The sequence below is a fragment of the Mauremys reevesii genome, linkage group 24, assembly GCF_016161935.1.
Source record: "Mauremys reevesii isolate NIE-2019 linkage group 24, ASM1616193v1, whole genome shotgun sequence".
NCBI lineage: Eukaryota > Metazoa > Chordata > Testudines > Geoemydidae > Mauremys > Mauremys reevesii.
In genome coordinates this window covers 799,295-820,807 of record NC_052646.1, presented here as the reverse complement: position 1 = coordinate 820,807, position 21,513 = coordinate 799,295, and the positions used below count along the sequence as shown (strand labels likewise).

The 21,513-nt window shown below is 68.4% G+C and overlaps 1 protein-coding gene across 7 annotated transcripts; it reads left to right on the top strand.

Moving 5' to 3' along the window:
* The first annotated feature begins 2,137 nt into the window (after positions 1–2,137).
* Positions 2,138–20,997, top strand: ADAM15 (ADAM metallopeptidase domain 15). Of its 7 annotated transcripts, XM_039512699.1 has the most exons (25): positions 2,139–2,346; positions 4,984–5,087; positions 6,493–6,569; positions 7,719–7,797; positions 8,735–8,811; positions 9,118–9,289; positions 9,601–9,666; positions 9,774–9,842; positions 10,695–10,864; positions 10,970–11,054; positions 11,122–11,270; positions 11,354–11,531; positions 12,599–12,691; positions 13,425–13,620; positions 13,735–13,843; positions 13,928–14,087; positions 14,222–14,299; positions 14,395–14,506; positions 14,774–14,912; positions 15,045–15,104; positions 15,769–15,874; positions 18,941–19,018; positions 19,738–19,809; positions 20,050–20,180; positions 20,338–20,997. In XM_039512699.1, exons 1-25 carry the CDS (start codon positions 2,232–2,234, stop codon positions 20,378–20,380), a joined length of 2,718 nt encoding a protein of 905 aa, XP_039368633.1. In that variant the 5' UTR covers positions 2,139–2,231; the 3' UTR covers positions 20,381–20,997. The 7 variants fall into 7 exon arrangements, with proteins under 7 accessions (XP_039368637.1, XP_039368636.1, XP_039368639.1 ...); XM_039512703.1 differs by lacking the exon at positions 18,941–19,018 and having other exon boundaries at positions 2,138–2,346; XM_039512702.1 differs by lacking the exon at positions 19,738–19,809 and having other exon boundaries at positions 2,138–2,346.
* The last annotated feature ends 516 nt before the right edge of the window (positions 20,998–21,513 follow it).

The following is a 21,513-nucleotide window of genomic DNA, read 5'->3' as shown; positions in this document are numbered from 1 at the left end:
GGCTCCTCCCCAGGACGGGGCTCCTGGCTCATTAAACAGACGCTGGTCTTGGCCTTCGTGGCTGTCTCATGTCCCCCTCTAGCAGCTGGTGCACAGGCAGGATAATGGCCTGCTACTCCTGCTGGCTGAGGGAGTTAGTCCTTTAAGCTCCAAAGGCTGGGGGCTGTGCTAGTGTCCTGGGTTCAAACCCTGCTGGGAGCCTGTGGTCAGGGCAGTCCCGAGGAGCTGGTGTTTGCAGAGCAGGGGCTGATCCTCAACTCTCCCCTCCCATTTTTGGTCCTGCCCCAGTCCCCCCACCCCCCCATGCCTGTGACACAGCGAGAGCAGCTGGGAGCCAGCGCCACTAAGGCCAGAGTTTTGTATGACTCAGCTCCAGATGTGTGGACCCAACTCCCCAGCCCCAGATGTGTGAAGACAACTCCCCATTCAAAGGCTGCCCCCCCCCCATCTCCAAGCAGCCCCCGGCCCATCAGGGTTGTCCTGAAGCCTTGGCAGCAGTAGAAGCTTCTCCTGTTAGACCCGTCTTCCGGGACAGTTGGGGGAAGCGGGGTTAGCGTGTGGGGGACGGGGCAGTTGGGGGCAGAGGAGTCAGGGTGTTGGGTGCAGGCGGAGGGGAGCGGGGCAGTGTCACGGAGTGTGGGGGAGTCAGGGCCCTGCACCCCTCTTCCTGCGATTCACCGGGACTCTCAGCCAGCCAGTAACACAGCAGGTTTATTAGCCGACAGGAACACAGTCCCAAGCAGGGCTCGTAGGTACAACCAGCACCCCTCAATCAAGTCCTTCTGGGGGTTTAGGGAGCTTAGACCCCAGCTTGGGGTTCCCTGCGTTGCCCCCCCAGCCCAAGACTGAAAACAAAACCTCCTCCAGCCACTCTCTCCGGCCCCCCCGGCCCCTCCTCTCCTTTGTTCAGTCTCCAGGGCAGAAGGTGTCACTTCTCCCAACCCCACTCCTGGCTCAGGTTACAGCTCAGGTAGCTTCCTTCAAGGGAAGTCCCCCCTCCCCAGTGTAACTCCCCTGCAACATTCCCAGGTCAAATCTGCCCCACTCCCTGCTCCGTCACAGGCAGTCGGGAGGGGGGGGAAGGGGTCGAGGTCTGCGGGGCAGGCAGAGGGGAGGGGGCAGTTGGGGGCAGAGGGGTGGGGGTGTTAGGGGCAGGCAGAGGGGAGTGAGGCACTTGGGCAGAGGGGTCGGGGTGTTGGCGGCAGGCGGAGGGGAGCGGGGCAGTTGGGGGCAGAGGGTCGGGGGCGGCAGGTCTGCAGGGCAGGCGGAGGAGTGGGGCAGTTGGGGGCAGAGGGATCTGGGGGTGGAGGGGAGCAGGGCAGAGGGTCAGGGTGTTGGGGCAGGCACAGGAGCGGGGCAGTTGGGGGCAGAGGGTCTGGGGTGTTGGGGGCAGGCAGAGGGGAGCGGGGCAGTTGGGGGGCAGAGGGGTCTGGGGGCGGGGCGGGGTCTGCAGGCAGGCGGAGGGGAGTGCGGCAGTTGGGGGCAGAGAGAGAGGTCTGGGGGCGGAGTGGGAGCAGGGCAGAGGGTCAGGGTGTTGGGGGCAGGCGCAGGAGCAGGGCAGTTGGGGGCAGAGGGTCAGGGTGTTGGGGGCAGGCACAGGAGCAGGGCAGTTGGGGGCAGAGGGGTCTGGGGGCGGCGGGTCAGGGTCTGCAGGGCAGGCGGAGGGGAGCGGCAGTTGGGGGCAGAGAGGTCTGGGTGTTGGGGGCAGGCGCAGGAGGGGGCAGTTGGGGGCAGAGGGGTCTGGGGGCGGGGTCAGGGTCTGCAGGCAGGCGCAGGGAGCAGGGCAGTTGGGGGCAGAGGGGTCTGGGGCGGGGCAGGGTGTTGGGGGCAGGTGCAGGGAGCGGGGCAGTTGGGGGCAGGCGCAGGGCAGGGCAGTTGTGGGGCAGAGGGGTCTGGGGGCGGGGTCAGGGTCTGCGGTGCAGGCGCAGGGAGCGGGGCAGTTGGGGGCAGAGGGGTCTGGGGGCGGGGCAGGCGGAGGGGAGCGGCCGGCGGACGATGCCGGGCTCCCGGGGCCGGCGGGCGGGGGCGGAGCTCGCGGGGCGCACCCGCGCCCGGGCCGGGCCGGCCGGGGCGGGGAACGGCCCGGCCGAGCGGGCGCTGCCAGGCCCGGCCCGGCCCCGCTCCGTGCGAGCCGGGAGGGCGGGGGCGGCCCGGCCGGATCGGGGCTGGGATAAACCCGCAGGCGCGGCGCCCCGCACGGCAGGAGCCAGGGCCGGCGGCTGAGCCCCGCCATGGGGCTGCGGCTGCTCCTCGGGCTGCTCTGGGCCCTGGGCAGCGGTTCGGGGCTCCCCGGGCCCCGCCACGAGTCCGGCCCCCATGGAGCCGGCTGGGGCGCCCGCCGCGCAGGTGAGCGGGCGGCGGGGGAGACCGCCCGGGGGGCCGGGACGAGCAGGGGGTGGGGGACCACGGAGACCCTTGGAGTCGGCGCGCAAGTCACTGGGGCCGGGTGGGTCAGAGCGGGGGGCTGGGAGCCAGGACTCCTGGGTTCTCTCCCGGGCTCTGGGTGGGGAGGGGGGGCTGGTGTTTAGAGCCGGGGGGCGGGGAGCCAGGACTCCTGGGTTCTCTCCCCGGCTCGGGATGGGGAGTGGGGGCTGGTGGTTAGAGCAGGGGGGGCTGGGAGCCAGGACTCCTGGGTTTTCTCCCGGCTCAGGGCAGGGAGTGGAGTCTGGTGGGGTGCTGGGACCCAGGACTGCTGGGTTTTCTCGGGGCGGGAGTGGGGTCTGGTGGGGGGGCTCGGAGCCAGGACTCCTGGGTTTTCTCCCGGCTCGGGGCGGGGAGTGGGGGCTGGTGGTTAGAATGGGGGGGGCTGGGAGCCAGGACCCCTGGGCCCTCTCCCTGGCTCGGGGCGGGAAGTGGGGTCTGATGGGTTGGGGGGGCTGGGAGCCAGGACTCCTGGGTTTTCTCCCGGCCCAGGGCAGGGAGTGGGGTCTGGTGGGGTGGGGGGGCTCGGAGCCAGGATTCCTGGGTTCTCTCCTTGGGGCGGGGAGTGGGGTCTAGCGGATTGGGGGGGCGGGGAGTGGGCCCCTGTCTGCAGCTGGGACTGGGGCTGAGTCACCAGCCCCGCGCTGCCTTTCCAAGCACCTGGCGACCCTGCAGGGAGGGGCCGTGACAGGTGAGCGAACTGGTGCTGATGTGACTCCTGCAGACCTTTGGCCTGGCCCGGCCCAGCCCCCCGCTGCGCAGGTGCCCGTCGGGCTGGCTGAGCCGTGGGGCCAGGTGCTGTGGGGGGCTGGATGTTCCTGTCTGACAAGGGTGGATTCAAGCACCTGGGGGCCCTGGGTGCATTGTGCCTTTGCACCCTGCACCTGGAGGGGCTCCTGTGCTCTGCTTGGGGGAGCTGGGCCCACTGTGCTTTTCCTTGCCTGCCGTGCCTAGAGCACCCCTAAGGGTGAGGTTGGTGGGAGCCCCAGAGCAGTGGGGCTTGGAGGCAGCGAGCAGCTTCCCTTTGGGACAATTGGCTCAGGCTCTCTGCAGACTCAGGCAGGTTTCCCTGCAAGTTGTACTCAAGGCAGCTCCCTCCCCCCATGCAACTGACTCTGCCTGTGGTTGCAGAGAGACTGAGACAATTGGTTGGGGGGCAGGCTGCATTGGCACAGGTTTGGCATCACTGGGGTGGGGGCGGTCTGCAGCTGAGAGCCATATGGAGCCAGGGGGCTGCAGATCATGGAGGCTGCCAGGGGGTGGGAAGGCAGGACCATGGTGTCCCTGCACCCGTGGGGGGGGGGAGGAGGTGGTAAGAGGATATCGGGGGGCTGAGCTCCTCCCCAGGGTAAGCTTTGCCATCACAGGCCCTGGGGGTGGGAGTGGATGCAGAGCGGCTGGGGAGATGGGTGAGGGGCGGGGTGAGCTCTTCACCTGACATCCCCCCCAGTCCTTGGCTGTGCCTGGGGGGCAGGAGTCTAGGCTGGCTCTGGGGCCCAGGGGATGAATTCTCCCCGCCCCCGCCCCCCGTGCTATCTGCTGCTCAGCCCCCGGCTGGTGTCTCAGCAGAGCCAAATGGACTGTGGAGCCTGAAGTCCTGGGGGGTGGGGGGGGTTACCTGTCCCCCGGGGAGACCCAGCGCTATGGTGATGGAGGGGGCGTCTCCTAGCAGGGCGGGAAGGTCTGTGCTGGCATCCTACCCCGACCGGCTCCTCCAGCTCCACCCAGCGCTGCCTGCCCCCAGGGCCCTGGCCTTGCTGCGCCAGGGGCTTGGTGGGTGGCCAGGGGCTGGGAGGAAGGACGGGGGCGGCTGATTGCCCCACCCTGACCCCGCCGGGTCGCCTGGCTTCAGGTGCTGCTTTGGAGGGATGGGCCCTGCTGCTGTAGATGCAGGGACGCTCGTGAAGGGCCTTCTCTGTGCGGCCCCAGCAGCTGGAGCCCTGTGGGGCTGGGGGCTGCCCGTGCCTGCTGGGGCTCGGCCAGGCCGTTTCGGAGTGGGACCCTTGGCAGTTCTTGCCCGTTGCACACACGGGTCTCTTTCAGCGCCGCCTGCCCAGGCGGTCAGGGCACGTGGCGGTAGTACAGCTGTGCCGTAGTGTAGACATGGCCTACATATCCCGAAAGCGCCGCCATCCCTCCGCAGGGCAGGGGGCACGTGCTAGTGAACGGCGGGCACAGGGCGTGGGTCCCGCTCTGAGCACTCACTGGGACAGGGGCACGTGCCCCACCTACGGTGTGGGGGTGGAGAGCCAGAGACACTCACCAGGCCACACAGGGCGCCAGGCTCAGAGCTGGGAATGGGACCCAGGAGTCCTGGCTCCCAGCCTGTCCCCGATTCTTCCCGGGGCACCGAGTCAGATGTGAAATAGGGCAGGGGTCTGGATCCCAGGGCACGCTCTGTGCACCTGCCTGGCCGGGAGCCCCGGGGGGGTCTGGGACCCCACATGCCAGTCTGGGGGAGGGGGGCCGTGCTCTAGGAGCGCATGGATCCATGCTGCGCGGGGCGAGGCCTGGGGGAACAGGGGCACCCGGGGTGATGGCTCTGTTCTCGGCCCCGTGCAGGCGGCAGCTCCAGGCGGCAGCGCGAGGACCTGGGACATTATTGGCACGTGACGCCCCGGATCCTGCAGGGCAACCGGACACTCAGCATGGCCGAGACAGACCTGGTAAGGACTCTGCCCTCCACCCCCAGCAGCCACTGACTGCATTCCCTGGCACCCCAGCTCCCCCCAACTGTAGCACCCCTCCGGCTCGTCCGTCAGTGGGGGCCTCTCCTTGGGCTGGGTGGGACCCAGTCCAGCTGGCGGGAAGGGGGCAGTGCCCACACAGCCTGGCCCCCGCACTGGATTTGTTGCGATCCCCCCTGCTTTGGGGGGGCACTCGGGGAGCCCTAGTGCTTCCCTCCCAGCCCCATGGGTGCTACTCTGGCATCACTCCCCACCCCCGCTGGATTCCCCGGTTCCCTTTCCGGGCACAGGAAACCCAGCCCCTGTACCGGCTCTGGCCTCAGCGCCTGCCCTGTTCCCGGGGTCCCGACAGGGAGCAACTACCTGCAGCCTCTGGGGGGATGGGAGCATGGGGAGACCCCCAGCCCCTGCAAGGATGGGGGAGAAGGGACCTGCTGCATTGCAGCTCCCCCCATCCCTGTGTGGGGGTCCCCGGCCCCAGCAGGCCCCGCTGCCTTGAATGGCTTCCTTAGGGGCATCTGGGGGCTCCCTACACTGGGAGTTGGGGATGCCTGGAGAAGGTCCCCTCAGACCCATGCTGGGGGAGGGGCAGGGAAGGAGATGCTGCCCTGTGGACTCCCCCGTCCCGCCCCAGCCAGGCCGGTTGTGTGAGCTCATTCCTGCCGCCCCCCCGGCCGGAAGGGCCTGGCCTGGCCACAGCCAGGGATCCTCTGTGGCATTTCCTCTTTGCTCTGTGCTGGGCAGGAAGCGCAGGGTGTGTGTGTGTGGGGGGGGACACCTCCTGCGACACCCCACCCCCAGGACAATGAGCTAATGAGGGAGGGGCGCTTCCTGGCGAGCTCCGGGAGGGGACCCCCATCCTGACCTCTGCCTGACCTCCGGCATGCTAGGGCCTAACTGAGACCACATGAGTGGTGGGGCTGCCCCGTCCATCGCTCCCGCCGGCACCCCCGGCACAGCTTGGGCCCTATCGGCGATGCTGGCTGGGGAGGGGACAAGCCCCCCAAACCATGGCAGGGGAGCAGAGGCCAAGCGACCCCAATCCTGGGCTGGGCTGGGCTGCAATGAGCGGGGTTGGGCAGGTGGGTGAGCCGGGGCATTGTCTGCCAGGGGGCATTGGCAGGTGCCCCCCCCATGCTTCCTCCTCCCAAACACAGGAGGGCTCAGCCATGAGGCAGGGGCAGAGGGGCTGGCTTCACCCCTGTCCCAGTGACTCCATCCCACCCCCTCGGCTGCCGGTAGGGGGTGGGGCAGGGAACCCGGATTAGGGCTGGTCCCCACCAGGGGGCACCCCATGTTCCATCCTGGGTGGGTGTTGGGGGTGACTCCCAGGCTGGGGGTCGCCGGCTGCTGGGCCTGTAACCCGCTCCTTGGTCTCCCCCAGGAGGGCTTCCCGGCCCGGCTACAGGTGGCCCTGGATCTGGAGGGGGCACAGCTTGTGCTGGAGTTAGAGCAAAACCGGTGAGTTTGGGGGGGGTCATGGAGTGTGGGGGAGTCAGGGCCCGGCACCCCCACTTCCTGCGATTCACCGGGACTCTCAGCCAGCCAGTAACACAGCAGGTTTATTAGACGACAGGAACCCAGTCCCAAGCAGGGCTCGTAGGTACAACCAGAACCCCTCAATCAAGTCCTTCTGGGGGGTTTAGGGAGCTTAGACCCCAGCTTGGGGTTCCCTGCGTTGCCCCCCCAGCCCAAGACTGAAAACAAAACCTCCTCCAGCCGCTTCCCCCCCTCCCCCCTCCTCTCCTTTGTTCAGTCTCCCAGGCAGAAGGTGTCACTTCTCCCAACCCCCCTCCTGGCTCAGGTTACAGCTCAGGTAGCTTCCTGCCAGGGAAGTCCCCCCTCCCCAGTGTAACTCCCCTGCAACATTCCCAGGTCAAATCCACCCTGCTTCCTGCTCCGTCACAGGGGGACTGGGTGTGTTCCCTGTACCCCTCTTCCTCCCCTCCCTCCTGCCAGCTGGCTGTGACCGTGTGTGTGTGTGGGGGCAGCATCTGAGCTGCACAGGGCCTGCTCTGCTGGGCCCTGACGGGGGAGGGAGCTGGGGGGCTGCAGTGGGTGGCCGGGGCACCAGAGCATTGTTCTAGGGGAGCTGGGGGGGGGGGGGCTGCAGGGGGTGGCCAGGGAGCCCTGTGAGGAGGGAGCTGGGGGGCTGCAGGGGGGGACTGGGAGGCCCGGGGGGGCAGGGAGCTGGGGAGCTGCAGGGGGTGGCTGGGGGCCCTATGGGGAGGGAGCTGGGGGGCTGGGAGGCCCTGGGGGGTTGGAGCTGGGGGTGGCCGGGGTGCCGATGTATTGTTCTAGGGAGGCCTGGGGGCATTGCTCTGGGGAGCCCGGGGGGTGTGCAGGGGCAGTGGCCTGGCAGCAGATGGGCTCCAGCTGGGTCATGCTCCCTCTGGCCTCGCCTGCCCCTCCGTGGGGCTGGTGGAGGGGGAACACCCTCTGGCTCTGTTCTTGGGGAGCAAGGCAGTGCCCCTCTGGCCTATGGGGATGCTGCGCACCCTGGGGGGCCGTGCTCCCTTTGGCTGGTGCAGCCCCCAGCATCCCAGTGGCGGGACGGGGTGGGGAAGCCCCTCCCTGGGCTCGCTCTCACTGTCTGTCTGTCTCCGGCAGGGAGGTGGCTCCGGGTGCCCGGGCGCTGCTCTATTACCTGCCCAACGGCACGCGGGTGACGCAGGCCGCCGACTCGCAGGTAGGTTTGTGGCTGGCCATGCAGGTGTCAGGGATCCACAGGATCAGTCTCTGGCAGACCCCTGCAGCGTGGCAGACCCCCAGGGGTCCCAGGCTCCCCAGGGCAGGCCCTGCGGCTTCACCACCTTAGACCAAACCGCTGGGGCACCTGCCCTCCTGCATCACCCAGCAGGTGCGCCAGGCGCCTGGCAGAGACTTGTCCCCTGCAGGGACAGGTGCCCTTGCCCAGCGCTGGCAGGGACACCCACACAGCGCACTCAGCACGCCGGGTTTATTACTCACTGATGCTGAGAGCTGAAGGTGAAAGCAGCATCAGAGCCCTGTCACCCCATAGCAAACCCCCGGCCCATGGGGCAGGTCCCAGTGAAACCCCCCAGCTCTGTCCCTCCCCTTCCCCCATCCTTTGTTCTCCAGCTTGGGGATTGTGTGCAGAGGAGGCGAAATCCCCCTTTCCCCCGCCTCCTTGCCGGGTGTCACTGTCCCTTAATTGGCTTTGTTCTCTGAGATTCTCCAGGAATTCAGGGTGGCCTGGGCCACCCCCTCTCAGTGACTCCTCCACCTGGGTGACATTCACAACTGTCTCCAGCTGCCCTGGGAGCAAACGCCTCCCCCAGCCATGCAATATACAGGGGAAACTGAGGCACACGGAGCGGGGAGGAATGGACATATAAATAGTACAGAAAATTCCCACCCCCCACTCTGACGGCAGTGCCCTGGCTGTGCCAGGCAGGACTCGAGTGTGTGTGCGGGGGGTGCTGCGAGCTTCTCCAGGGCAGTGCCCTGTCATTGGCCCTGTTGTATTTGTATTGGTCAATTACTTGGACCAGTGTCTCCTCCCCTCGTTGCTGGCCAGGGCTGCTCTGCAGGGGGAGAGGTCCCAGCTGGGTCCCCCGAGCGCGCTCGGAGCTGCAGCTAAACTCAGCTTCTCTCTGCTGCAGGGAAACTGCTGCTACCGGGGCCACGTCCGGGAGTATCCAGGCTCCTGGGCCAGCGTCTGCACCTGCTCCGGACTCAGGTGGGGGAGAGCTCTGCAGCTGCAGGCTGGGGGCTGAAATTGGGGGGGAGGGACGGTGGGGGCGGGGGTGCCCTGGCCAATGGAAGGAGGTGGGGGGGATCTCTGTGGGTTTTAAAGAGGAGCCGTTCTGGGTGCCCCTCAATCCCGACCTGCAGCCCCAGTGACCTTAGCCCTGCTCCCCCCCCCCCGCCCAGCAGGGGCTGCGGTTTTGCTGAGCCCTTGACCCCTGCCTCTCTTGTGACCTGCCCTGAGGATTAACCCCGTCCCTGCCCCCCAGCTAACGCCCGTCTCCCCCTCCTCTCCTAGCGGCGTCCTCGTGGCCTCGGAGAACAGGAGCTACGGCCTGGAGCCGGACCCCCAAGGGCCCCGTGGGAGGCACCTGGCCTACCGGCCCCGGGACATGCGGCTGGGACAGAGGGAGTGTGGGCTGGGCCCCCCCAACCACACGCAGCCACTGCTGGACCCGGAACCACGCAGGGTAGGTGGGGGAGGGGAATTGGGGGGTGTCTGGGGCCATGCCCCCGCCCCGGTCTCATTTGTCTCTGGGATGCGGGGGAGCTGTTGCCTGGGTCCCTAGGTCACAACCCCGCTCCCCCGCCCAGGTCCTGGCTCTTGTGTCCATGCGTTCACTGAGTGCCCCCCACTCACCGGCTCGCCCCTCTCCTCCCCCCCCCACGCACCGGCTCGCCCCTCTCCTCCCCTCCCCACTCACCGGCTCCCCCCTTTCCTCCCCCCCACTCACCGGCTCGCCCTCCCCCTCCCCACTCACCGGCTCGCCCTTCTCCCCAGGGGAAGCGGGAGGCAGCCCCAGAGCAGCCCTTCGTGGAGCTGGTGATGGTGGTGGACCATGCAGAGGTGAGTGACTCCTGGCCATGCTGGGCGGGGAGGGGAGGAATGTGCCTCACTCTCCTGAGCCCCATGGAGGCTCCTCCCTCCTTGACGCCTCCTCTCCCCCCTTGCAGTTCAAGAATTACCCCAACATGGAACGGATCCAGACCCGGATGCTGGAGATCGCCAACCAGGTGGACACGGTGGGTCCCTAATGGCCCCTGGAATGCCCCTTTCCCCCCCAGCTCTGCCAGTGCCCCTCACTCCCGCCCCACAGCCCCGGTTATCCCAGCCTGCGCCTCCCCCTCCCCCCAGCTCTGCCAGTGCCCCTCACTCCTGTCCCGCAGCCCCAGTTATTCCAGGTCTGTGTCGTTGTCACAGAGTTTGGGGGAGACAAGCCCCTGCACCCCCCACTTCCTGCGATTCACCAGGACTCTCAGCCAGCCAGTAACACAGAAGGTTTATTTAGACGACAGGAACCCAGTCCAAGACAGGTCTTGCAGGTACAGACAACAGGACCTCCTCAGTTAGGTCCATCTTGGGGGGGCCCCAGGGAGGCCAGAGCCCCGTCTGGGCTCCCCTCCATTTCCCAGCCAGCTCCAAACTGAAACTCCCTCCAGCAGTCTCACCCCTTGGGGCCCCTCCCCGGCTCCTCCCCCAGCCTTTGTCCATTTCCCGAGCAGAGGTGTCACCTGGCTCCTCCCCCAGCCTGGTTCTCAGGTTACCTGCTCAGGTATCCTCCCTTCCCCAGTGCAGCCAGTCCCAGCAAAATTCCCCTGCAACCTTCCCAGGCCAACACTCCCCTCTCCCTGCTGCATCACAGGCCCCCACCCAGCATTCAAAGGAAACATGAAGAACATTCCCAGTTCGTCAGGGTCAGGGTCGTTCACCCCCTCCCTCAGCTCCACGCCCCCCTCACTCCCGTCCCGCAGCCCCTGCTGTGCCAGCCCTGACTCCCACTGTGGACTGCCCTGGTGCGGGCAGTGGTGCCATCAGTGACTCTGGTCTGGCGCCCACTGCCCAGCCAGCATCTCTAACCCCAGCTTCCCCCCCAGTTCTATCGGCCCCTGGGCGTCCGCGTGGCGCTGCTGGCGGTGGAAGTGTGGAACCAAGGGGACCCCATCGCCGTGGGGCCCAGTGCCCGGGCCACGCTGGAGCGCTTCCTGCAATGGAGGCAGAAGGAGCTGCTGCCCCGGCTCCCGCATGACAACGCCCAGCTGCTCACGTGAGTGCGGGGGCCGGGGGGGGCCAGGCTGGAACCTGTCTGACGCCGGGCGCATGCAGCCAGGATCTGGGCTCCGGCCCCCCTAACGCTCGCTCACTCTTACAGGGGGGCCCCGCTGGAGGGGGTGGCGGTGGGGATGGCGTCCCAGGCCTCCATGTGCTCGGCTGCGCGATCGGGCGGGGTCAGCGTGGTGAGTACCTCCCCGCCCCCGCCCCCTCCTCTGCCCCCGCCCGTTCTGATCCGGCCTCTCTGCGCAGGATCACTCGGTCAGCGTCCTGGTCGTGGCCTCCACCGTGGCTCACCAGCTGGGCCACAACCTGGGCATGAACCACGACGGTGCCGGGCGCCAGTGTGACTGCGTCGGCCCCTACCAGGAGCGGAGCTGCATCATGGCGCCACCCACAGGGTGAGTCTGGGGGTGCCCTGGCGTGGGGGGGGAGGGGGGTCCCTGGGCCCTGCCCCCCTGCACTCACCGACTCGCCTCCACAGGCTGATGCCCGGTCTGAGCTTCAGCAGCTGCAGCCGGCAGGACGTGGAGCAGAGCCTGCGCCGGGGCCAGGGCTGGTGCCTCTTCAATGTGCCCGAGCCCGAGAGCTTGGTCGTGCGCCCGCGCTGCGGGAACTGGCTGGTGGAGAAGGACGAGACGTGTGACTGCGGCCTCCGGGAGGTAAGAGGGGGAGGCGCATGTGTGAGGGGATGTCTGCTCCTCGCCCCCAGGGCCTCGCTGTCACGGACTCACAGGTCGTGCCCGCTGATGGCCCCGTGCGGTCCGTGGGGGGTGCCCCTTTCAGTGCGACAGCCCTTCTCGGGGGTCCACTCTCCCGGGATCAGGCCCCTCCACCTCTCGGAGCCTTTGTCACGGAGTCCCCGGGCGATGCTCTGGAGCTGCTCCCCACCAAGCCAGGCAGGACTCTGGGGAGCCTCCTCTCCCTCGGAGCAGCCTGTCTGCAGGGCAAGAAGCTCCCACGGCTTCACCTCCTGGGTCTCTCCTTGGACATTCCCAGTTCGTCACAGCCTCAGCACGTCTGTCTCTGCCATGCGCCCCCTCAGGGAGTCCCCTCGCTCTGGGGCCCTGGGCCTCCTCACCCCCGAAGGGGATAATGCCCCCTGTTCTCTAGCCCGGAGCGACTCTCAGCCAGCATAAAACAGGAGGGTTTATTGAGCGTCTGAACCCAGCACAGGAAACTCTCAGGGCCTCAGCACAGCACATCCAAGTCTCCCCTGCATTCAGGTGGGCTCTGCCTGCTCCTCCTCTCCAGCCCAGAGCCCCCCTGCTCTCCGCTGGGCCTCCGATATCCCCTCTTACACGCCCCAAGCCCCCTCTGTCCATTGTCTTCTCTCCAGGTAAACAGGGTCTCCTGGGCCTGCGCTCCCCTCTTCTGTCCTCTGGCCCCTCTGGCTGGAACCGGCTGGTCAGGTCACCGGGGTCCTCTCCCCGCAGCCCATTGTCCTCCCACTGGCCAGAACCGGCTGCGACTCTTGAGCTGGGCCTCCTGGTCCCCAGATCACCAGTCGCTGGGGTCTCCATCCTCCAGGCCATCGGCCGGGGTCCCGAGTTCCCTCTCCGGTCCTTTGTACCAACAAACTCCCTCTCCCCTCCCCTCGTTAAACCAGTAACACCCGGGGACACTGAGTCCCACCCCATCTGCATGCAAACCACTGGAAAAACCAAGGAAAAAACCAGAAAATCCCCCACTTCGTCACACCCACTCACCCCGCCCCTCTGCCCCACAGGAGTGCACTGACCCCTGCTGCAACGCCAGCAGCTGCCGGCTGGTCCCTGGAGCTGAGTGTGCCACGGGGGATACCTGCTGTCAGGACTGCAAGGTGAGTGGGAAGGGCCCTGCCAGTGCCCCTCACTCCCGACCCGCAGCCCTCTGCCAGCCCAGCCCTGGGCTCCACCTCGTCGCTTTCTGGGGGTGCACGACCAGATGGCAGCACAATTAATATTAAGGGCGCGGGAAGGAACGGGTTATACCTGGGCTACGGTCGCTGGAGTCCAGTGGCAGGGCTGATGGAACGCGGCCCAGGCTGCTGCCGGAACTGGCTGAAGCAATCACAGACCCACTGGTGTTTCTCGTCGAGAGCCCCCGGAGGGCGGAGTAGGGCAAACGTAGGGCCCAGGGCGTTACCGACCCGTCAGCCTGACCTCGCTGGCTGGAAAGAGCCTGGAGCAAACAGTTAAACACCTCGGAGCCCCTGGAGCAGGCGCTAAGGAATGGCCGGCCGGCATGGACTGGTCACGGACATGCCCAGCCAGCCTCTGCCGGGGGCAGCAGGGAGCATGGGAGGTGCTGGGTTTAGTCAGGCTTTGGGGACCGTCCCACATGACAGCTGGTTTTACTGCAAGGGGGGGTCATGGATCTGTGGGGTCGGCGCTGTGCCCCCAGCTTGGGCCCTTTGATGTGCCAGACCCTCAGGGGTCCCCCTCGTCCCTCAGGACAGGCCCTGCAGCCTCCTGCTTCACCCCGGGAGCACGGCCCAGCGAGCCCCCCTGAGCCAGAGGCCAGGCCAGAGACCCCCCCGCACCCCTCCCGTTCTGACTCTCTCTGATCCTCAGCTGCGAGGGGCCGGCTCCGTGTGCCGGGAGCCCCGTGGTGAGTGCGACCTCCCCGAGTTCTGCGACGGGCTGTCCCCACGCTGCCCTCCCAACACATACCTGCAGGACGGGCAACCCTGTGCCGGGGGCCAGGCCCACTGCTACGGGGGGGCCTGCACCACCTACCAGGGCCAGTGCCAGGAGCTGTGGGGCCCAGGTAAGGGGCAGGGGTCTGGGGGGAGGGTGGGATGCAGCAGAGTTGGGGGGACTCTGGGGAGATGGAGTGGGGGTGCCGAGGCCCCTGCGATGCTCACGGCTCTGTCCCATGCAGGTTCGGGGCCTGTCTCCGACGTCTGCATGGCATCCCTGAATGCCAGAGGGGATGAGCATGGGCACTGCGGGCAGCGCCCTGATGGCACCTACATCCCCTGTGCCCAGCGGTGAGTGACCCCTGTACATCACCCGTCTGTCCCCTTCCCCCTACCCTGTCCGTCCATCCTCCTGACCCCTGTCTGCCCGTGTAGGGATGCTGGCTGCGGGAGGCTGCAGTGCCAGGGGGGCAGTGCCCAGGGCACACTGGAGGATGGGGTGGCACCTGGCTGCCGCGCTATCCCCCTGCCCCTGGGCGAGGATGTGAGCAACCTGGCCATGGTGCTGCCGGGCACGGCCTGTGGCCTCGGGAAGGTGAGCTGGGGGAACACCCTGGGGCACAGTAGAGGAGCAGGTGCAGCAGCCAAGTGGGAAGGGGGTCGCTGGCCCCCCCATGCTGGGCCAGGGCCCCCCCTTTCTCTCTCGTGACTCCCTCTCTCTCCGGGCAGGTGTGCAGTGGTGGCCGGTGCCAGGACGTCTCCGAGCTGGGGGTGCAGGAGTGTGGGAGTAAATGCCACGGGCACGGGGTGAGCGGGGCAGCAGGTCTGGGGGGAGAGGGGGCTGTGCCATCCCTTCGCTGAGAGCCCATCAGTGAGGAGGCTCCGTGTGTCCCCCCCCCCAGGTCTGCAACAACAACGGGCACTGCCACTGTGAGGCGGGCTGGGCCGCCCCCGCCTGCAACAGCCGGGGGGCCGGGGGCAGCGTGGACAGTGGCCCCGGGGGCCTGGAGCAAGGTGAGGGGGCAGGGCATGGGGGGCGGGGCTGATTGTGCTGTTTCTGACACTGACGAGGTTGGTACCCAGGTGTCCAGCAGGGCGGGGCAGGGATTCAGACCCAGCTCCCCCTGGGGTGGGGCTGGTGGCACCCGAGGGCCGGATGCAGGGCCCCCCCCAGCTGCGTGGGGCGTGAGAAGAATGGGGCTTTGTGTGCTGGTGCCAGGCGGGGGCGGGGGGGGCAGGGCCCTTTCTGCCAGGGACACTAACAGGCTGTTCTCCTGCCAGGGGGCAGCTCGCTCCCCACCACCCTGCTGATCCCGGCCGCGCTGCTCCTGGCCCTCGCTCTGGGGCTTTGGTACACCAAGCGCACCGGCCTGCACCAGCGCCTCTGCCAGCTCGGCAAGGGCACCAGCTGCCAGTACAGGTAACGCCTCCCCCCTCCCCCCCGGTCTGCCTCTCCCCCGTGCGTCCCCAGCACAGGAACCACCTCTGCTCCCTGGCTCCCGTGGGTACGTTCTGGGCCCGGGATGCGACCCTGACTCTGTTCTCCCTGCAGCGCCAAGCCAGGCACCCAGGTGCAATTGCTCAGCGCAGGAGTCTCGGCCGAGCCGAACGGGTAACGTCACTGCCGGGGGGCAGGGGGCTGGACACTGGCTCACTGTGAGCTTCCCCACGGCAGTGCTGTGTCCATGGGCCCCAGTGGCTAGATGGGGAGTGTCACGGGTTCCATCCCCCCCGAGTGGGGGGCTCTGAGTTACTTGCCTGGAGGGCTCCCCCCCCCCCCCCCCCCCGCGAGAAGCCCTGTCCCCCAGGCTCCGAACGGGGAATTTCTGTCTCTCTCTGCTGGTGACTGGTCGCTGAGTGCTGGCCAGTCTCTCACCCCCAGCTCTGCGGGGCCTGGCAGTTTGGGGGGAGGGGGCTGGCCAGGGGCTGGGGATCAGCCTCCCCAGGAGGTTGGGGGGTGGCCGCAGCAGCAGCACAGGCGGTGGGGTGGCTGGTTGCCATGGACCTGCCATGCTGGGGGCAGCTGGCCCTGGTGAGATGCCACCCTGCTGTCCTATGGGGGGTCCTGCCTGCCACCTGGCTGGGGAACTGGGGACACGAGGGCTCGGTGCTCCTGGGGGCAGTGCTGGCCTGGGGGGCCGCCTAGGGCTGTCCTGGTGGGGTAGGTGCCGGTGCCCTCCCTGCGCAGTCTTGCAACCTGGCCCCCTGGGGGTGGGGATGTGTCTGAAGTGGGGGGACGCTGCCCTGCGGGCGCCTGAGACGTGTTTCCTCCCCAGGATCTCTCAGCTGGAGCCGCGAGGCTCCAACGAGCCCCACCCTGGGCACCCGCAGCCCCTGCAGTGGCCCCAGAGCACCGAGCTGCAGATGATGCCCATCAGTAAGGTGAGTCCAGCACCGCCCACCCCATGCTGGGGGCCGCTCCTGTCCTGCCTGGGGCAGCGCTGGGGCGGGGGGGCCAGCGCTGCGGGCGACTGGGGATAGGCTGGGGGGAGGCCAGGGTCCTGCTCCCATGGGCGATGTGTTCTGGGGATGGGGTCTGAGCTGCTGCAGTTGCCAAGACGGCCCAGGGCCGGACGGCAGGTGCTCAAGTAGAGGACACAATCCCCAGTCAGTGCTGGTCCCAGGGGCACGGGGGGTGCGGCGGCTCTATAGGGGGCTCAGTCCCCAGTCAGTGCTGGCCCCAGGGGCACGGGGGGTGCAGCGCTCCAGGGCGGGGGCTCCGTAGGGGGCTCAGTCCCCAGTCAGTGCTGGTCCCAGGGGCACCGGGGGTGCGGCGGCTCCATAGGGGGCTCAGTCCCCAGTCAGTGCTGGTCCCAGGGGCACGGGGTGTGCGGCACTCCAGGGCGGGGGCTCCGTAGGGGGCTCAGTCCCCAGCCAGTGCTGGTCCCAGGGGCACGGGGGGTGCGGCCCTCCAGGGCGGGGGCTCCGTAGGCGGCTCAGTCCCCAGTCAGTGCTGGCCCCATGGGCACGGGGGGTGCGGCGCTCCAGGGCGGGGGCTCTGTAGGGGGCTCAGTCCCCAGTCAGTGCTGGTCCCAGGAGCACTGGGGGGTGCGGCGGCTCCATAGGGGGCTCAGTCCCCAGTCAGTGCTGGTCCCAGGGGCACCGGGGGTGCGGCACTCCAGGGCGGGGGCTCCGTAGGCGGCTCAGTCCCCAGTCAGTGCTGGCTCCAGGGGCACGGGGGGTGCGGCGCTCCAGGGCGGGGGCTCCGTAGGCGGCTCAGTCCCCAGTCAGTGCTGGCCCCAGGGGCACGGGGGGTGCGGCGCTCCAGGGCGGGGGCTCCGTAGGGGGCTCAGTCCCCAGTCAGTGCTGGCCCCAGAATCACGGGGGGTGCGGTGCTCCAGGGCGGGGGCTCCGTAGGCGGCTCAGTCCCCAGTCAGTGCTGGCCCCAGGGGCACGGGGGGTGCAGTGCTCCAGGGCGGGGGCTCCATAGGGGGCTCAGTCCCCAGTTAGTGCTGGGCACGGGGGGTGCGGCGCTCCAGGGCGGGGGCTCCATAGGGGGCTCTCCCCCTGGCAGTGGTGGCCCAGTATCCCGGGGAACTAGGGGGCACTCGTGAGAGTCGGGCTCCTGACGCGGCAGGGGGAGAACGGGAGGTTTAACACCCCCCCCCCCCCCGCTGGAATGAGCAGTTGAGTTAAACCGAGTGGTGGCGTCCTACGTTCACTCCCTGCCCGAGTGTATCGGGGGAGAGCTCTCCAGCCAGCGAGTCGCCCCTGCGCGTGCCGGGCGTGAGAGCTGTGGCTGGGAAAGGGGTGTGTGCGCCCGTGGGGGTGGGGTGTGTGTGTGTGTGTGTGGGGGGGGGTGGAACTGTGATTGGAACAGCGGTGCCACTTCAGCTTCACCTCGCACCAGTGCGGCGAGGCAAGTCACAACGCTGTGCCGCAGGGAGCGTTACGGGGGGCAGCAGGGGGCGCTCTCCCCGGCAGGCAGGGCTGGCCCCAGGGCTGTGATGGGGCGCTCTCCCGGCAGGCAGGGCTGTGATGGGGTGGGGCCATGCCGCAGGGCGTTATGGGGGCAGCAGGGGCGCTCTCCCGGCAGGCAGGGCTGGCCCCAGGGTGATGATGGGGTGGGGTGGGGCCGTGCTGTTATGGGGGCAGCAGGGGGTGCTCTCCCCTGGCAGGCAGGGCTGGCCCCAGGGCTGTGATGGGGGGGTGGGGCCGTGCCGGTAAGGGGGGCAGCAGCGGGTGCTCTACCCTGGCAGGCAGGGCTGGCCCCCGGGGGGTGATGGGGGTTGGGGCCGTGCTGTTATGGGGGCAGCAGGCGCTCTCCCGGCCGGCCGGGCGGGCCCCCGGGCGGTGTTGGGGGGGGGTGGGGCCGTGCGGTTATGGGGGGCAGCAGGGGGCGCTCTCCCCGGCAGGCAGGGCTGGCCCCAGGGCGGTGATGGGGGTTGGGGCCGTGCCGCAGGGAGCGTTATGGGGGGCAGCAGGGGGCGCTCTCCCCGGCAGGCAGGGCTGGCCCCAGGGCTGGGATGGGGGGGTGGGGCCATGCCGTGATGGGGGGCAGCAGGGGGCGCTCTCCCCTGGCAGGCAGGGCTGGCCCCAGGGCGGTGATGGGGGTGGGTGGGGCCGTGCCGTTATGGGGGGCAGCAGGGGGCGCTCTCCCCGGCAGGCAGGGCTGGCCCCAGGGTGGTGATGGGGGGGTGGGGCCGTGCCATTATGGGGGGCAGCAGGGGGCGCTCTCCCCGGCAGGCAGGGCTGTGATGGGGGGGTGGGGCCGTGCATTATGGGGGGCAGCAGGGGGCGCTCTCCCCTGGCAGGCAGGGCTGGCCCCAGGGCTGTGATGGGTGGGTGGGGCCGTGCCGTTATGGGGGGCAGCAGTGGGTGCTGGTCCCTGCCCCGGCATAGGGCTGCTGTGCTGCTGGAGGTGCTGTCTGTGGGTCGGGGTACAGCCAAGGACGTCACTCGCTGACCATCCCTGACCCGGCCACGAGGCTTAGGGTGCCGATCCCGGCACTGTGCCCCCTCCTTCCCCCTGGCAGCATCGGGGGTGGGCACTGGATGCTGCTGGGCAAGGGGCTCTGGGGTGGCGGGGTCCAACTGCTCTGTGGAGCCCTGGGCCAGCCCCAGTGTGAGGGGAGAGGATTGGCCCCCAGGGAGCGGGGTGCATCCCCCCCAAAAGGAAGGGGCGTCCCGCCCAGGGAGCAGCCTGACATGGGGCTGTGCCTCAACCCAGGGCCCCCTGATGCTGCCGTGGGGGCTCCCCTCCATGGGCTGTGACCTCTTGGGATCCTGGGGGGTCCTTGCGAGTGGAGCCTGCGCACAATCTGCTCTGCCCTGGGGGGACGTGGCCGGGCGGGCGGGCGTCTCTGTCCTGGGAGATGACTCTCCGCATGCTGCATGGCGACTGACTGACTGACTGACCCCTGCCTGCATGGTCCCCCGGCCCCTCTCTTAACCCCCCCCCGTCTCACTGACACCCCACGCCGCTTTCTGCTCCTCTTCTTTCTGCAGCCCATTCCCCACGGCTGGGCCCGGCCCGACCCGCCTTCCAAGCCGCTCCCGCCCGACCCGGTTCCTAAGGAATCCCAGGTAACGTCCTTGGGCTCTGCCGGGCGCGGCTGGGGGCCCAGGGCGGCAGCTGCTCTAACCCCCCAGCCGAGGCCCCTGCATGCCTGGCACTGCATGGACTCACCAGGGGCTCTGCCCCCACAGGGCTGGGCTCCCCTCCCGTGCGCTGGGGGTGATGGGGTCAGAGCAGCAGTGAGGGCAGGGCCTGAGGGTGAAACTGGCCCCGCAGGGTCTGGGGCGTTGCCTGTCCCACCACCCCACGTCACCCATAAGTCTCCCTTCCCCAGCCCCGATGAGGGGGCAGGACATAGCCCCGAGGGCCGGGCACCTGTGTCGGGCTGTGGGATCCTGGGTGCTGCCATGGGGCGGAGCAAGTGCCCAACATGTGGCCTTTGCCCCAAACTCTCCCCAAGCCTGACGCACACCCCAGCCCAGGGCCCAGCCCAGGGCCCAGCACGCCCTGTCCCAGGCTCTCATGCCTGGCCACGGGAGGGGCACTGGGCCAGCAGCTCCCCACAGGCTGGGAGATTTTAGCCCCAGCCCACTGGCATTCGGCTCCCCGCGGGGCAGCCCTGGCCCCACTCTGTCCCTGGAGCCCCCGGCCTGGAGCCGGGCTCCCATCGCCCCCCGGCTGAGGCAGGCAGGACCTGCCTCTTCCCCAGGGGTCTGTGCGGACCCCCAGCAGCTGCCAGCGTGGGGCGCTGTGTTGCTGTTTCACTGTCCCTGCTCTCTCTGCCCAGGCCTTGCTGCGGGACAGGCCGCCCCCCCCCACGCGCCCGCTGCCTGCAGACCCTGTGCTGAAAGGCGCTCAGGTAACCGCGCCGGCGGGCGCCACGCGGGCTGATGGTGACGGTGGCGTGGATCTGTGCGTGGGGAGGGATGTCTGGCTGTGGGGCCCAGCAGGTGCCAGGCTGCCTGTGTGGGTGGGGGGGGGGGGGTCGACCTTGTCTCCCCCCAAGGGATGCGCAGGGAGCGGGGGCAGTGGGTGCTGCGTGAGCTCCCTCGAGGGACATGAGCCCTCCTCAGTAACTCACCCTGACGTCTCTCCGCAGCCTCCAGGCCCTGCCAAGCTGCCCCTGCCCAGGAGGCTGCTGCCCTCGGATCCCGCCGGGCCCCTCGGCGCCGGGCCCGAGCTGTGCTTGGTGCGCTCCGACGGCCCCCACGTCATGGTGCTCCCCTCCAGGTGAGGGCTGGCTGCAGACACGGCTCGGGGGCGTCTCGCTCGCTGGGACGGGACTCTGCGGGGTTGGGCTGAGCGGGGACTCTCGGGGGGGGGGGTGACTAAGGCAGACCCTTGCCCTCATTACTTACCTGTTTCACATTTTCTCTCTCTCCCCCAGGCCAGCTCCCCCGCCCCCCACTGGGCATCTCCAGTACACCTAGCGTGAGACGGATACTGCTGCCTGCGTGTGGGCTGCCCGGGCTCAGGAACCTCCCCTCCCTCGCTGCCTGTTGGACTCGGGGTTCCTGGCCCCCCTGTTGCTGGCATGGCCCCCCATGCCCCCTCTGTTGCTGACTCTGGGATCTCTCTTTCTGGGCTCCTCCCCCTCCCCCACGGAGGCGCCCTGCCCGCCAGCCCGGGGACGCTGCGGAGCCGGATCGGAACATGCTGGAGGCTTGGCCTGTTATGCTCTGCTGCGGACGCTGTTCCTGGGTATTTGCCCAAAGCCCCTCTCCTGCCCACGCCCTGCCAGGGTGCCAGCCCCTCGGCTGGACCTGCCAATCCTCTGCCCTGGGAACTGGGCCCCGAGAGGCCTTGGGTGCTGAGGGCTCCGAACGCTGGGTGTGGCTGGGCGCACCCCAGGGGAGCGGCTGCGTCTGGGCAGGGAGCACGGGTGCGTGCCGGAGCTTGTCCTGGGAGCTTTGCTGGGATGCTGCCAGGCTGAGGTGGGAGGGACTCCCTGGTGGGGGGCTCCCCCTTCGTCTAGGGCACTGGCTGCTTCTGAACCCGCTTTAGATCATCTGCAAAGTGTCTAATAAAGGGGAGCTGCCTGAGTTAACTCCTTCCTCTCCAGCGTGAATTCTCTGTGCCCCGTGTGACGAAGTGGGACTGTTCTTAATGTTTCCTCTGAGTACTGTAAGGGTGCCTCAGTTTCCCCTATGCAGTTCTTAAGGCTCTAGGTGGTGGAATAAGGGGGTGTAATTGTTGCAGAGCAAAGAGCCACTGTACATAAATGGCCGACACTCTGTCTCCTGGCAACTAATGGCCAGGGCCCTTTCCCCTGCAAGGGGATGCTAAAAGTGTTGGAGAACAAAGGAATCAGGTGACTTCCTGGCCTGGGAAAAGAACAAAGCAGAGGAGGAGGGGCTGGAAGGGGTTTCAGTTTGGAGCTGGCTGGGGACAAGGAGTGAGTGCAATGTGGGGGTCTGGCTCTCTGCCCCCCAGAATGGACCCAGCTAAGGGGTCCCGTTCTCTGTACCTACAAGCTCTGTTTTAGCCCGTGCTCCTGTCATCTAATAAACCTCTGTGTCACTGGCTGTCTGAGAGTCACGTCTGACTGCGCAGTGGGGGGGCA

Bases quoted from the DNA above. Each gene is read 5' to 3' on its own strand.
- ADAM15 (XM_039512699.1), top strand. From the start codon at position 2,232: ATGGGGCTGCGGCTGCTCCTCGGGCTGCTCTGGGCCCTGGGCAGCGGT. The intron at 5,088-6,492 runs GTAAGGACTCTG...GGTCTCCCCCAG, and splicing joins GCATGGCCGAGACAGACCTG to GAGGGCTTCCCGGCCCGGCT. The intron at 9,843-10,694 runs GTGGGTCCCTAA...CTTCCCCCCCAG, and splicing joins TCGCCAACCAGGTGGACACG to TTCTATCGGCCCCTGGGCGT.